The sequence below is a fragment of the Fusarium coffeatum genome (genome assembly GCF_003316985.1).
Source record: "Fusarium coffeatum strain FIESC_28 chromosome Unknown BRIP53273_contig_90, whole genome shotgun sequence".
Classification (NCBI taxonomy): Eukaryota; Fungi; Ascomycota; class Sordariomycetes; order Hypocreales; family Nectriaceae; genus Fusarium; species Fusarium coffeatum.
In genome coordinates, this window is record NW_022157885.1 from 390 (window position 1) to 15,937 (window position 15,548).

At 49.1% G+C, this 15,548-nt stretch overlaps 5 protein-coding genes across 5 annotated transcripts; 3 read left to right on the forward strand and 2 right to left on the reverse strand.

The window, feature by feature from the left end:
- Window positions 1-2,153: 2,153 nt before the first annotated feature.
- Window positions 2,154-3,308, forward strand: FIESC28_04425 (uncharacterized protein; the record flags this gene model as incomplete). The annotated part of the gene is made up of 1 exon (XM_031158572.1): window positions 2,154-3,308. The coding sequence occupies one exon, from the start codon at window positions 2,154-2,156 to the stop codon at window positions 3,306-3,308; it is 1,155 nt and encodes a 384-aa protein (XP_031017341.1).
- Window positions 3,309-4,346: 1,038 nt separating this feature from the next.
- FIESC28_04426 (uncharacterized protein) lies at window positions 4,347-5,822 on the forward strand (the record flags this gene model as incomplete). The annotated part of the gene is made up of 1 exon (XM_031158573.1): window positions 4,347-5,822. The coding sequence occupies one exon, from the start codon at window positions 4,347-4,349 to the stop codon at window positions 5,820-5,822; it is 1,476 nt and encodes a 491-aa protein (XP_031017342.1).
- Window positions 5,823-6,283: 461 nt separating this feature from the next.
- FIESC28_04427 (uncharacterized protein) lies at window positions 6,284-8,626 on the reverse strand (the record flags this gene model as incomplete). The annotated part of the gene is made up of 2 exons (XM_031158574.1): window positions 6,284-8,559; window positions 8,614-8,626. 2 exons carry the CDS (start codon window positions 8,624-8,626, stop codon window positions 6,284-6,286), a joined length of 2,289 nt encoding a protein of 762 aa, XP_031017343.1.
- Window positions 8,627-10,573: 1,947 nt separating this feature from the next.
- On the forward strand, window positions 10,574-11,341 carry FIESC28_04428 (uncharacterized protein; the record flags this gene model as incomplete). The annotated part of the gene is made up of 1 exon (XM_031158575.1): window positions 10,574-11,341. One exon carries the CDS (start codon window positions 10,574-10,576, stop codon window positions 11,339-11,341), a length of 768 nt encoding a protein of 255 aa, XP_031017344.1.
- Window positions 11,342-11,828: 487 nt separating this feature from the next.
- On the reverse strand, window positions 11,829-14,262 carry FIESC28_04429 (uncharacterized protein; the record flags this gene model as incomplete). Its single annotated transcript, XM_031158576.1, has 5 exons — window positions 11,829-12,472; window positions 12,523-13,282; window positions 13,335-13,887; window positions 13,942-14,072; window positions 14,128-14,262. The coding sequence occupies 5 exons, from the start codon at window positions 14,260-14,262 to the stop codon at window positions 11,829-11,831; spliced, it is 2,223 nt and encodes a 740-aa protein (XP_031017345.1).
- Window positions 14,263-15,548: the final 1,286 nt, after the last annotated feature.

Here is a 15,548-nt window from a genome sequence, read left to right on the forward strand (position 1 = left end):
CCGACTCTCACTGTGAAAATCTCCTCTAAATCGCTGGCATTGATATCCACTTACCGGACGGACGGTGTAGACTCCCAAGCAGGAGTTCTTCCGACAGCCTCAGATTGTTTGTAAGTTTGATGGGTTTCTGATGGAGCAAGCAAAGACACGGAACAAACGGAAGTCAAGCTTTCATAGAAACAATACAGTCTAGTCTAGATGATTCAAACTTTATGTGGGATGTCATGTAGATCTATGGTACGATAAAATCGACTTGGCTACGGATACGGATACCGCTACTTTGGTTCAACGGCGCAACATGCCACGATCTAATCAGAGATTGATAAAGCAAGTTTCATCTCTAGCCCGGAAATCAATTTCCTAGCCGTAAATGAACCTGGTCGGCAGTTGAGACAGTTATATGGAGACGGAACATTTGTAAGTTTATTGGTCTCTTGACTAATCATACAGAAGAGAGAAAAAACCAAGAATTGTAACTGACCGACAAGGAATTGTCGCCGAGATGAAAGGGACCATGCTGGAAATCCACCGAGGATGTCACCCATGGATGATATCTAGATACACTGATACAGCACCCCTGCTCATTCTTCTTACTGCAAGGGGAAGTCTCGGAAGGAAGGGTTTGTTCCCTGCTTGGAAGGATTCCAGAAGAAAGAAGTAGATGGCATGATAGAGTAAGCAGGAATGGATAATTGTTCAACCAGCTTGAGTAAAGCCTCAGTTGCAACGTCAGTCACGTCGTAGTCAGTAAACGCATGACGAGTAAATAAACTCTAATTATTGGAATCATGTCACTGTCTTCAAAGAAACCAAGTGGGCTTCCCGAGTGGGATAATCTTGTTAGTGAAAGCTAGAGCCAGCAGAGTGACCTACCTCTCGACTCTGAAGAAAAGACTCCACCATGAGAAATGGGAGGTGAAACAGGACATTTTTTTGTCTCAATCGAAATGATCAAGAGACCCAGCACAGACAATTTAGGTGCAACAGTGGGTTGCCTCAGACTCAGACCCTGCCAGATATGGACAATGGCCGACAGAACAGTCCTGAGTCAACTGAGGCAGAGACAAAGCAGTGACGTTATTCTAAGCTTAAACATGGTTAAACTTTTTAGAGCACAAGGGGCAGGAGATTGTTTTTTTTTATGCAACCTAAAGCTGAGAAACAAGAAAAGAGGCGTCTATCAATCTTGGAGCTAACGTTGACAACCGTCTCTCCCGTTATTAACCTTTTTTGCTAACCTAGTTTTTAGGTTATTGCATTCACTATACTAGTAATTACATATGGATCTCAGGTGCTGTACGTGGATCATAGCGCCAAGAGCATTGTTAATATCAGTTCAGTTCGGCCCCAGCATTGCTACTGTAACTGTACTCCATTAATTCCCCAGTATCGATTGGGGTAGAAGTAGAACGGACGAATTCATAACCGATTGTGTTAATGTGCCAAGATGTGACAGACTAGACTTCAGAGTAACCTTCTCTTCTTGGTTGTGCGTTATGCGAACATGTTTGACATGACGATATTGACTCTTGCTGCCAAGTTATTAGACTCAATGCGTAAGAGGAATGTAAACTCCTTGCAACTAGTCCATGGTACTAATTCTCTGTCTTTATCTGTCTCTGTTATTCACGAAGGAATATCTCCACTACATCTCAATCCTTTGCACCTGTTACTGAAACAGAGCAGATGCATGCAGAGGCAAGATAACAACATCTCGTACACATGCAATTTAAGCAGTGGACCCTACGAATTGCTTTGCCTCGTTTTGAAAGCACATATACATGCCATTGGTTGTGCCGGGTCCTTGTTTAGACTTTACCAGGGAAGTCTTGACATGTCGCACTAACAAACATCCTCCATCAATCCCATCGCAGCACAGAGAAGCCATGACCAAGGTAACGGTACACGGTCCGATTTTATCGATCCTGGTCTCAAGCCAAGAGTATCCCACAGAAACAAGATACTAGATATCCTTGGCCGAGTAGTTAAAAGTTTAAAAGAGCCGCTCCGCCCTTTAGATCAGATCAACATCCGGTTGCTACTCTATTCAACTCTTCAGCGAAGACAAATACTTTCATTTCTCCCACTTTATACAGTCTTTCTTTCTTTCTTTCTACATTCATTACATTCACTCATTCATCTTCACATCCACCATGCGTTGCCAAATCCTCGCCTCTGCCCTCATCTCGGGGGCCATGGCTGCCCGACCTTTCCTCGACCAGCCTGATACTGGTCTCGACCTGATTGTCGGAAACCTCACAAAGGGAGAGCTTCCCAGCCTTGATGCCATGGTTGGTCTCCCTGACTTCGAGTGGGCTGCCCAGAACTACCTCCCCGTTGAGAACTTCACCTACTACCGTAACGGTGCCGCTGGCGAGTGGTCTTACCGTAACAACCTCGAGGCTTTCCAGCGTTACCGCTTCAAGCCCCGTGTCATGGTTGATGTCACCAACGTCGCCAACACTCTGCCCACTACCATCCTGGGCCACAACTTCTCTGCTCCCTTCTTCATCAGCCCTGCTGCCAAGGCTGGTAACGCTCACCCTGAGGCTGAGAAGAACCTGATGAAGGGTGCTGCTGAGGGTGATATCCTCTACATGCCCGCTCTCTACGCCTCTCTTACCATTGAGGAGATTGCCAAGGCCAAGGCTGAGGGTCAGGTCGTCTTCCAGCAGCTCTACCTCAAGACTGACAACGACACTGCCACTAAGCAGCTCCTCGAGCGCTCTGAGAAGGCTGGCGCTGCTGCCATTGTCTTCACCGTTGACTCTGCCGCCAACGGTAACCGTCACCGTGCTGCCCGCTTCGGTGTTGGTTCTGCCAACACTGACTACACCTACATTACTTGGGACTACTACAAGAAGCTCCAGAAGATGACCAAGCTTCCCGTCATCCTCAAGGGCATCAACTCTGCTGCCGATGCTAAGCTCGCTGTTGAGCACGGTGTCCCCGCTATCATCATCTCCAACCACGGTGGTCGTCAGGTCGATGGCAGCCCCTCTCCTCTCGAGGTCGCTCTTGAGATCCACGAGGAGGATCCTGAGATCTTCAAGAAGATCGAGGTCTACGCTGACGGTGGTGTCCGCTACGGTGCTGACATCCTCAAGCTTCTGTCCCTCGGTGTCAAGGCTGTTGGTCTTGGCCGTCCTTTCATGTACTCCAACATCTACGGTGTTGAGGGTGTCAAGAAGGTCATCGACATCCTCAAGTACGAGGTCTCTGTCGATGCCGGTAACATTGGTGTCGGTGATCTTAAGAAGATTGACACCAGCTACGTCAAGTGGCAGTACAACAACTGGGGTATGTAAATGTTGCATAGCGCTGGACGTTGAGCATTGATACCTATATATACACACATCCTTTTTCAAGTGTTTATATTTTTATTCGTATAGAGAGCAAAGAACAAAGGTTCAAAACCTTTTCATGACCTAAATCTGATCAACCTTTGACGTGTATGAAGTGATAAAGTTGACACCTGCCTGTTTTGACTACGACTTATCAATGTTTCACGGGCGAAAGGAATATGAATATGTACAAGGGACATGGATCGCTGACAACTGGCAACCTTAACAAACCCGAGTATTGCATACATCAATTGGCTTTATCATTCGTCGAGAACAATCATGCGTCATGCAGACTCGGCTTTGAAACATGCAAGGCGTTCTCTGTTCTGCACCGCGATGGACTCTCCCGTCTTGGCGAGAACATAAGTATATTAAATATTAAATACAGTAAAGTATATCTCAGCGCACCTGGCTGGACTGTAGACATTTAGAGCATCAGAGCCCTATCAACGTTTGTCTAAGCAATCTTGCTCTTCCTGGACCGAGTTACCTGTGGTATAGCAAAATTGGGTTGAAGAGAGACATCCCGGCTCGGATCCGGCCCCTCCCGGGCTTAACCGGAGTGGAAGTCCGGGGACCAACGATATCCCCTGTTGCATCAACCACAACAAAAGTAAACATACTCTCAGCTGAGGTTATAAGATGTGCATCCTAGTCGTATATCCTCGCAGCTCCAATGTCTTGCAGATATTCATGTGCCGATGACCAATACTCATGAATCAGGTGGAACAAAAGGTCTCTCAGCTGTCGTGTTTTGCAGCTGCTCAACATGGATCATCCATACAGATATATCTTTCATGGGGCGTAATGTCCCTAGTTGCCGCTTGAAAAGTATGGCGGCTATACGAAGATGAGGGATAAATATCTAGGGTTCTCCTGAGATTTGTCCAACTGTTCGTTTCTTCGGATTGGATCTCGTCATTCGTCACTCGGCTCCTCTGCTCTTCTTGTCCATCTCGTGCATCGATCGTACAGTCATCAATCTTACTCTTTGTTCTCACAATGCCTGGATCTATCAAATCCGTCAAGCGTAAGCCGACTGCTAAGTCAGCTGTCAAACGCATTGGCCGGATGTTCAAGCGTACAAACAGCGAAGACCCTGAAATGACCGCCGCCATAGAAACTGGCTCTCCCAAAGTATCCTACGACGCCCCTCGGCCCTCGACGTCTTCTCGATTCTCAATAAGTTCGCGTTTTGGATCGAAAGATGATGCTGAAGCAACTCCTCGGGCGTCCAAGGACCAGTCTCGAATCTTTGCATCGTGGTTTGATCCTGCTACTCCCAAGAATGAGAAGGGCCCTGAAGTGATGGCTCCGCCATCTCTGGTTTCTGCTTACTCGGAGCCTGTACTCGACCATGGCAAGCCAATTGTGCCCATGATGCCGGACGAGTCAATCAAGCATCTTCAGGCTGAAGCTCTCCCCTCGCCTGCACAACAACGACCTATGAGAGAGTCAAGGACAACTGAAAGTCTGCTCGAGAGAAACATCGGACCCATGAGTGAACCGGAGAAGATCGACCAGAAGGCCCAGAAACAACCCCAACCGGAGGCCAGACCTTTGCCATCCTCTCCGAGACCAAAGGCTGTGGCATATGAGCCTGAGTCTCCCATCATTCCCGTATTGCCTGAAGAAAAGCCCAAACAGAAGCGGAATCCTACTCCCTTGGCTGAGCCAAAAGTATTTCCTCCGCCAGAACTCAAGCCCCAGCTTGAGTATTTGGCTCAGTCTAAGCCAGGTCCCGAGCCCAAGTCCAGTATTGAACCAGTCAAGCAGGAAAACGATCTTCACTCCCTTGCGAGATATACACCCAAGCCCTCAGTATCAACGGAACAAGCACCAAAACTAAGCCCTACCCCCTTGAAGAAATTCACAGTGCCGCGCCCTACCGTCGAAGATGAGCCAGAGCCCATTTCCAAGCCAGTCGAAGCACCGAAAGAGTACTCAAAGACGAAAGTCAGAAGCGAAACAAAGTCAGAACCCAAGAGAGAGCCGAAGGATATGTCCCCAAAGCCTCAACAGAAAGAAACCAAGCCAAAGACCGACCCTCCCACTAGACCGAAGAGAAATATCCCTCCTCCTATTATCCCTGAAGCCATCCGCAAGCACGCAGAGTTGAGAATTTCTCCCAAGCCCTCGCCGACAATCTCTTTCGCACCAAAGATCTCTCTGGTCTCAGCTCCAACGCCAGTTCAAGTTTCACCTCCAGCTCCCCTATCTGTCCCCAAAGCAGTCGCATATACTGCAAAACACTCATTCGCCCCCAGCATATCCTTCCAGCCTTCACGAACAGTCTATTTCCCCAGAATCGCACCAGCACCCAAGACAGCTCGTGCCCCTGCTACTGCACGAGCTCCAACCATAGCTTCGACGCCTCAAGTTGTTGTGTCGATGCTTACTCGGGCTGCTCCCAAGACTGCGCCACTCCCAAGTATTGCTTCGACCCCGGCGACTTCATGGGTAATGTCGTCTGCTTAATCATCTACTTGACACTGTCATCTTCAGAATGGTTACGAAGTTTGTTTCTTTTGTATTATGATATGATGAGTAGTTGGAATGCTTTGTTTGTTCAGTCATGATAAGTTCGGCCCAGAATGAATATTCCTTATTAGTTACAAACTTTACAGTGTTGAATGATATGACATGATGTCTTGGATGATCGCATCCCCGTTGCCGGGCCCCCTTAAAGGTCACACAATTGACATCTGTGATCATCCAGGCATATATTGACATGTGACCTTAACTTACACGGCTCAGCTTCTGTTTAAACCTCATCATATTCAAATCTACGATTGGCCTATCGCATCTGATGCCATCCTCAAAATGAAATTGATCGATTGAACGTATCCCTGAATTCTCACTGGTATGGGTCTATCCCTCCCAAAATCCTGACCCAAAAACGCCAGCTGTAACGAAATCTCAACAAAGAAAATATACATCTAGGCATACTCCAACGAATCACCTCCCCGACGCTCTCCAAACAAGTATGCTGCTTCGAGACAGAAGCGACCATGTCCTCGCTCCATACGCCTTTCGCTACCGTAGCAAATCAGAACTGCATCGACGATTCCGCTCAAGATACCTTCCACCGCGCCCATAACAGAGTATCCAATGAAACTTGCCATCATACCAACAACGTAGGCGTAAGCAGAACCTCGAACACCTGCTCCGTCTGGCATTTGGAAACGGAGCTGCTTGGCGGTAATCACCCATCCAGCAAAACCGAGACCAGTAGCCATAATGAGTCGGGTTGCTACAAGAAGCAGTTTGGCTAGTCGGTATGGTAAAAGGCCGTTAGGTTGTCCACGATTACGCAAAGCCCGAGGTGTCAGTGTTGTTGTTGGCACAGCCGGGGAAACAAGCTCCATCTGATCCAAGCCTCTAGCTGACGTTGCAAGATTCTGCGAGTGGATGGCAGAGTAAGTAATAGTTAACGGGTTCATCAGAGCAACAACAGGTGTAGGGATCCAGAAAGAGGCGATGTTTGTCACAGCAGCACCGAGCTTTCTAGGCAGGAAGATCAGTGGAGCTCGAATCAGTAGTGATAAGAGAGTCGATTCGCATAGACTGCCAAAAATTGTCGTCAGGGCATGGTTAAGAGCAGCCGAAACAATCTCTCGCGATGGTGTGGCAGGGGCGGCATTTCGATGGAAGTACCACTGAGATACAGTGGCAGCCGTGGTCGCACGATGAACAGCGTTGATGACCGAAACTGTCCACATATACAGTAAGATGAAACCAGCTCCAAGCCACCAACTTGATAGTTGAATCACGAAGCGAACGAGACGCTTGGAGAAATAACCACCCATAAAGACTCTGGTGAACATGGCAAGCCATGCCCAAGTCCACAGCACAATCAAGGCCAAGCATCCAAAACCAACGAACAGCAGCGCTGAATTTTGGGCCAGAATGCGGCTGGAAAATTGTAGGATCTCGATCGCCTGTTGGATAGCACGCCGTCCTTTTACCACGAGCCAAATCCAGAGTACACATGAAGCGGCGGGGACGATAGAGGCCCATCGCATGACTGAATCCTGGAAGCTAGTTCCGTGTGTACGACCCTTGAAGGAGGACACAAAGGAGAAGATTGAAAAGGAAAACATGATAACGGGCACCGCAACTAAGATGACGCTGACCAGAGGCCGTACAAAGGAGCGGAGAGCTGCTAACCAGATGAAAGATACAAACACGGCCACTACTGTATCGACTGCAAGCATGTGGAATGACTTTTGTAATGTCGTATAAATCGTATCGCCAACAGGGCTCTTCCGCGGCGATGTATGAAGCCATACCAGGAAAAATGTCGATAACATGCCGGCGAGAGCGATAAGGAAGATCCAGGCAAAGAAAGGGTCATGTCTGAATATTTCGCCTTCAATGTATTGAATAGTGGTTTGCACGCGCTCCTCTTGGGGAGGGGCGTCTCGTCGTATGCTCATATCGGTTTCTGTAGTAGAATCCCGCCTTGCCATAAAAGGCGTTCGTTCCGTATCCGTACCCTTAAATCGCTGAAATGCCGGAGGGCTACTATCTCGTGGAGTTTCCCCGCCTAGCAAGGAAGCTGGAGGGTCCTCGTCCGGGTCCTCTTGCGATTCGAGTCCAACATCGACCATCTTACCCTTAACATCTGTTCGATTGCTTGTTTGGTCTTCGCTCGAACGGGAGTCATCCTCAGCTTCTTCCAATACGGTATCTCTAGCCACACCAGGACGGTGGGTGCTTCTAGTGCCGTTCCAACTGCTTCGAATACCGCGGCGCATGCTCATATCTCGATAAGGATCCTCCTGGTTCAAGCTGTCTTCCATAGATCCCCGACTGTGAGCATCAGACTCGACACTATCGGCAAGTTTGCTCGCTGCTGCTACTCGTCTTGACCTTTGGAGGGCGAACATGTCGGCCCTTTCCCTCTCTTCCTCGTCATCCTCTTCTCGAAATTCGTCCAGGGTGCTGTGAAATAAAGGTGCATCTTGGGCGGCTGATATTCGCGATGCGAAGGCTAGCTGACCGAATCGAGAGCCAGCCCCGGTTTGTTGATATGGGTTCCCTCGACCTAAGAAAGACCTACTGCCCGGTCCATTACTTCTTCCCGTATCGCGCTGGTTCCGTGTAGGTCGTGATGACCAGTCTGATTGTCGTGGCGGGTTCTCGTTATTGTTGTCGGCCTGGCCAAAGTTGGATATCCTTGACTGCGACTGGGCCAGGAACCTTGATGCATCTAGAGATCAGGTCAGTACTGAAGAACGCTGCAGATAAATATCAAAAGACATACACTCCGAGAACATCTCGCTCTTTCGACTCCTTCCACCTCACGTGCGCGTAAGCTTGTAATTACCAGTCGGTTTTGTTCGTGTGAAATAAGTTTATTGACGTGACGTAAATACGATAACAGGCAGCCAACGACGCTCGTGGTGTAAGCTACACCGTATAGATGACGATTATTTGGTTTGTCGTATCGCGAGATATGGGGCGAGGGGAATAAAGGAAAGAGTTGAGGGGATAAGAAGTTGACGTTAATACGAAAGGTAAAAATCACGTCCGAGTTGCAGATGAATGAATGGCTGGGCTGGATTGGATGTCAAGGCTCGAGGTACCGTACTGTACAGTACGGTCATGAGGCAAGGCGGCAGATGGCAGATGAATGGGGCTTATCAGCCAGCGAATGAGTCGCTGACCGATTGCGTCCCGCAGGTGCAGTGCCTTGAGTGCCTAGGCAGATCCGCTGGAGGACCCTTGTTAGTGGAGGTCGTGTCCATCATTCAAGGGACAACCTTAGGTATCTAAACATTTTGGGCAGGCGGTCAATGACACTGAACTCTCCATACTCCACTAAAACCAACTTTTGGACCCAGACGCCACAAGGCAGCCGTACCCCAGTCAGGTCGTGGGGATGATGAGTTGAATGCGGAAGAGGCACACGACGTGACAAGTACTGACTGCTCTTAGAGACCGTCTAAGAGACCTTCACGTGAGGGAGAGAAATGCTGTTGATGAAAATGCACAGAATCACTCATGTCAAGAGGTAGCACCAAGCAATGACCTCCACTTCAGTTGACGGTATTCTCACTTGAATATCGTCTGCATTGCCACAAGTCTTGCAGTAATAGACTGATCGCCTACAACAAGTGATGTGATAAATACATTATAAAATGTCATGACTTCTCTTTTTTTCAAACTCTCTTGACTCGTAGCTTATCGAGCAGACCACTAGACTTTGCTTGGTCTTGTGACGCTTGAAGATCCCTTCCAACACTCACGCGGAAATGTTCCTTATCAACATTAAACAAAACCATGAATGACTCCCGAAACAAAGACCCCAGATCAAACGACTCATATCCATCCTAAACAAGATACCCTACAATACAAATACAGAGCGAGACAATAGCCATCAACTGATCAAAGTCCCATTAACGAAGATTGCAAGGGCCTTGTGCCTTATCGCTCCATGCCCCTTGCGTCACCGTCGCTAAGAAACCTCCTAATCCCCATTCGGAGGCGAGCTCCCAGGCACGGGTACACTTCTACTGATACGTTACGACTTGTATGAGTGCCTGAGAGATAATCTGACTGTGGAGTTGATCTTGTTGAGGTTTGACAGTTGTGTTGTACAAATTGCACAAGTCAGTCCAGTCCTGCGTACCTAGGTATTGAGTGGCCTGTGACAGCTCATAGCCCGTCCAGTCCAGTCCAGAACCTCAAAACCACAAAGTCGACTCGTCCTTCTTGTCCCTCCAACACCTGAATTCTCTTGCTCCGACTCTTTGGCATTACCTGCCATAACTACCTATCGTTTGGTTTCCAAGGCCTCCTTATCTCTTGTGAACATTGAGTCGCTTGAACTTTAAGTCTCGGCTTTTGCTTTGGTCCTTATTGGCGACTATTGCTATCCATCTTCATCCATCCCTGGTAGTCTAAGCTAGCCCACCTCGAACCACGTCGCAGATCAACCAACCAAGCTTGCGTCAACTCTAAAACTCTGCCACTTACAAAACCAGATCTTCATCTTCATTGCCAGTCGCACTTACAAAAAGTCAGCGTCACCAACTCAAAGATATCTCACACCCGATCTGTACCTCGGTTTTCACCTCGCACAACCCCAGAGGACAGCTTGCACGTGCTTGACTTGTCTTAGCTCGAACACACCAAACGAACCATCGAGTAGCTCGCGCTCTACCCTCAACACACTTTCGACTCTTACCTAGTCCCCATCGAAACCTCTTCAGCCTCTCCCCATGTCGTCCACACCTTGGGATTACATCGCCAAACTCGTCTGCATCGGCGACTCAGGATGCGGCAAGTCTAGTCTCACCATTCGTCTTTGCGAGGGTCGCTTTTCGCCCCATCACGACGTCACCATTGGTGTTGAATTCGGCTCTCGTATCGTCCCTGTCGGTCCTCCTCACTCAAAACCCGGTCCTCCTGCCTCTTCAGAAGACGAAGATAGAGATCAAGAGGCAGCGGATGGCCTTCCTGAACCACCTCGGGAAGCAGCCAACACGCCCCAGAAGCATATGAAGCTTAGTCTCTGGGACACAGCGGGGCAGGAAACGTACAAGTCTGTCACTCGGTCATACTTCCGCGGCGCAAGCGGCGCCTTACTCGTCTTCGATTTGTCCCGCAAGCAGACCTTTCAGCACGTCACCGACTGGCTCAACGATCTGCGGCAGATTGCCGAGCCCGATATCGTGGTTATCCTGGTTGGCAACAAGGCCGATTTGACGCAGCAAGAGGATAACAAGCGAGAGGTCACACGCGAGGAGGCAGAGGAGTGGGCCAAGCGCAATGGAGTCATGGAATACGTCGAGACGAGCGCCAAGAGCGGCGAAAATGTCGAAAAAGCTTTCATGCGCGTCGCCGAGAGGATATACAACAACATCCAGGCTGGCAAATATGATCTCAATGATAGAAGATCTGGCGTCAAGGGTGCAGGGGCCGGTGGAAACCGTCAGGTCAAGCTGGCAGGCGATGCCAACAAGTCATCAGGGGGTGGCTGTTGCTAAGAGCACACATTAAGGTAAATTGAAGAGGAGGAAGACACAAATCTACAGAAACACGACGTATCATGATACCCAGTCAGCCAGCAACGTCGTCATGTCAATATCGAACAAGTGTGCGAAAAGCTCAATATGGATTGTACCCAATAATGCATAATACATCGTCGGCCTTGGTTGGGCCACCTTGATTAGAACCCAGAAATGAAACTCATATTGCATTACCGACGCAAAATTCATTCCGTAACTAGTTGTCTCGTCTCTTCTGACTGTTTCGTCTTTTCTTTTCTTTTCTCCATGCTTCGCTCTGCCAAACGGCCCATGCGAATTGTCCTTTCCATAAGACCCCAAATTCTATATCCTCGCAGAATATTCCCGAAACCCGATTATTACAAAGACATCTACATGGTGATCCATGAGACATTCTGTCTAGATCACACACAATATGCAATCGAGAGAACAGCGATCGTCCAAATCAAAAGAATTGACCAATCCCTTAGTCAGTGACTCGCCAGTTGTCGAACCACTTCATGTACTTGTACTCCTTGTGGGGGCCGGTCATACCCCAACAGATAGGGATGAAGTAGATGTAAAGGCCGACGATGACGGTGTACAGAACGCCATAAACAATGGATTTGATGGTGTTGTTGCGGTTGCGTGTGAACCAATCAACAAGGAATCCGAAGTTGAGGATGGCGAAGTAAAGAGCAGGGTAGTAGTGGTGCACGTAGGTCACACGAGCCATGATAACAAAGGGAAGGTAGTGCAGGAACCAGCCAGCCAGAGGATACAAAGCTGCGTAGTGGATGTGGTCGATCTCGCCATCGGAGAGGTCGTTAACGCCTCGCTGCCATCGAAGGATGTACCAGACGATGACCAGACCGGCAATACCAAGAGAAGCGGTGGAGCCCCAGTAGATGAGAGGGTTGCCGAGAAGGAAGTACTTGACGATATCATCACCCCAACCGCACATGCGAAGACCAACGTGAAGGAAAGGCCACTGCCACCACTTGGAAGCAAGGTCATCCTGCTTATCGGGATCGGGAACCAGAGCGTTGTTAGATGTCATCATAGCGACGTTCAGGTGGACGAAGTCATGGAAGAAAGGAGACTTGTACACGCCAGCCTCAGCAGGAGGAACTGTCTATCATCAGTATTGCATTATGAAGGAGATTCTGACAAAAACTTACGCTTGTCGTTCCAGTGAGCCTCAACGTTCCAGTGGGTGTAAGTGTCGCGAGGATTGTTCTCCTTGGTGCAAGTAACCTCGATTTGCTTGAAACCCCATTGAGGCAGGTTCACGTTACCGGCTCGGAGGTAGCAACCAAGAACCTCATGCTTAAGACGGAAGGCAGTGGTGAGAGTGCGAATCTTGCTACGGTCACGAGAAGCAGAGTCGCGGATGACCTCAACCTTCCAGTGGTCCTTCTCGTCACCAACAGTCAGGTTACCGTAACTGGAAACCTCCTTGTGGCCTCGTGAGACAGGGGCAGCAATATCGTGAGAGTGTAGGTTGCGGCCGGTCTGAGCGTGGATGAGTCGGATAACAGAGTTGTCGCCAATGAATCGGAGATCGCCCTCGGGGTCGTAGTCCTCCTCTCGACGGTTAGGATAAAAGAACCAGTCGTTGTTGGTGTCCTTGTGGTGGTAGCAAGTAACCTGCTGCTGCTTAGATCCCTCAGGGTAGGTCTGGACGTGAGAGTGAAGAAGACCACCACCGTAGCCCATGTTCTTGATTGTGGCGCGAGAGCCAATTGCGATCTCCAGAGGGCTGTCCTTTCCGACCTGGGTACCCTTGAGGTTGGCTTGGAAGAGGGAGCTCATCTGGGCGTCACCAGGACCACTGCGGTCGAGGATGGCGAAATGAAGAGCGAAAGAGAGGAGGTAGATCAGGAAAGGAATGACGATGAGTCCGACGACGCGGGTGACGACATGAGCACCGAAGGTTGTCTAGGACATGTTAGCGATGAAAGCCAATTCGATGGACTGTGAGAGCACTTACAACAGGCATCTTGGTGTCGCCGAACTTTCGCCAGAGGTCCTCAACGGTGTAGAGACCGACGAGAGCAGTAACGAACAGACCGACAAGCTTGACACTACAGACACAACCAATGCTGATACCAGTCATGAAAAGCCAGAAGAACCACTCGGGCTCGAAGCTGCTGTGGCGCTGGTTGTGGAACTTGGACCAGCAGAAGACAGTGGCCACAGTACCGCACAGAAGCATAGAGTCGAGAAGGATGAACCGGCTGATGGTGGTGTACGAGTTCTCGCAGAGCACCATGAGAGTTACAAGCCAGACAGCAGGACGACGGAGCTTGAGCTCGCGAGCAGTGAAGTATGCCAGAGGAATGCAGAAAATACCGAAGGCCGCATTGAAGATACGCATGATGGTGTAGTTGACCTCCTCGGGATACTTCTCGCCAGACTTGAATTCGAAGGTTCCGTTGTAGCCAGCAAGGACTCCGGAGAGACCAACAAGCATCTTGCCGAGAGGAGGGTGCACATCGAAGTAGTACTCATGCTTGATATAGTAGGAACCGAACTTGCCAAAGCTGTAGAGAAGTTAGGGGCGTGTCTCGAGATGCATGGGAATCAATTCGACGTACTGAGCTTCATCCCAGGTGACAATGTTGCTGATACCAATCTTGTATAGTCGAGTGAAGATAGCCAAAAGTGTGGAGATCAGCGGGGCAATGACAACCTCCCATCGAGAGAGAGTTTCGAGGAACGAAGGCTCCTAAGTAATGGTCAGCATCTTTCAAGTGCAATTCGTCGGTAGTAAGGCGCGGTACCTTCTTGACGAGCTTCTTGTTGTCCTCGGGCTGAGGAGTCGGGGGCGTTGAGGTAGCCTGTCCAGCGACGGGACGCTGTCTGAGACCATCGCCCAGATCAGCGCCTGAGGCGACGGCAGCCTTGTCGGCGGCCATTGTTTATTCAATCGTATAATATATCGGCTCGATGTTGATGTCGCAGGGTTTGAAAGAAGGATGTAAGGTGCAAGCCAAAAGGGGTGAGGTTGGCGAAGCTGGGATAGAAAAAAGATTGGACGAGCTGTTGAGACTCAAGGGAGGACCACCAACTTCAACCAAAGAGCTGATGCGGGGAGAGGAATGCCTAATTGGCAAGGACCTGTGGTTAAGAAAAAGACAACTCAGATCGGAAAAAAGAATAAGATCCAGAGAGAAAAAGAAGACAAAAAATAAAGATCCCGAGCCAAAGGAACAGGCGTTTAATGGTGGTTCTAAGAATATTGCTACACGACACGAATCGATGTCCCCTGAAATGCCACATATGCTCTACTGACCGCGCTAAACAGCTGCTCCCGTACGTTCCAGTGGTGGCGCCAGCTCCGATCCAGTCGATAGCACCCCACTTCAGCCTAGCCCAAGCCCAGGCCTTCCAGCTCCCATGTCCGGTTTCGATAGTGGCGTTGCACCCAATGTTTTAGGGGCAATCACCAGCAAGGATCCTCTCAGTAGAAAGTGGCATCTGCTGTCAGCTCCCCAAACATCCAGCGACATGTATGCTTTGTGAGCACGAATTTTCATTAACAAACGAGGTCGCGTGGCCCAATGGCAAGGCGTCTGACTACGAATCAGAAGATTCTGGGTTCGATCCCCAGCGTGATCATTCTTTTTTGCGATTTTTAGTAAATATCTTTCTTGTCTCGAATTATTTATTGTTTCAGGTTCGCCAATGGTTCCACTTGAGCAGTTGTTGTTCTCCAAGACTGTCGTGAGCCACCATCGTGTAGGTACAGTAAGAAGAACACAACTGAACATCTTAACTACTGGTGGCCAAGTCTACTTGGCTGATACATATTTGGCAATCACATGTCTTAGTTACTCCAAGTTATCAGCTCTGAAAGCAATTGTGCAAGACATTCTCTACGGGCGATTATCCGATGACGTTTCGTATATTGTTTGCGTACCTGACTATCCATGGCAGAGACATGCCGATGTCTGAAAGCCATAGAGACCCACGGTTCGGCATCTAAACCGGATTGCCGGGTTCATGACGCTTCCCAGAGCCTCTTACTGTACGAATATTTTCAGCTTATCACTTATGTACCACAGCGGTTGAGCGATAACATTTTGAATTGAATTGTGAAAGGCCGACAAAGTTTGCGAATAATTCTTGATTCAGTGACCAACCGTGTGAGTTCAACTCAATATAAGAAACATCTACACCCAAGATCTCGGCAAGGTATAAA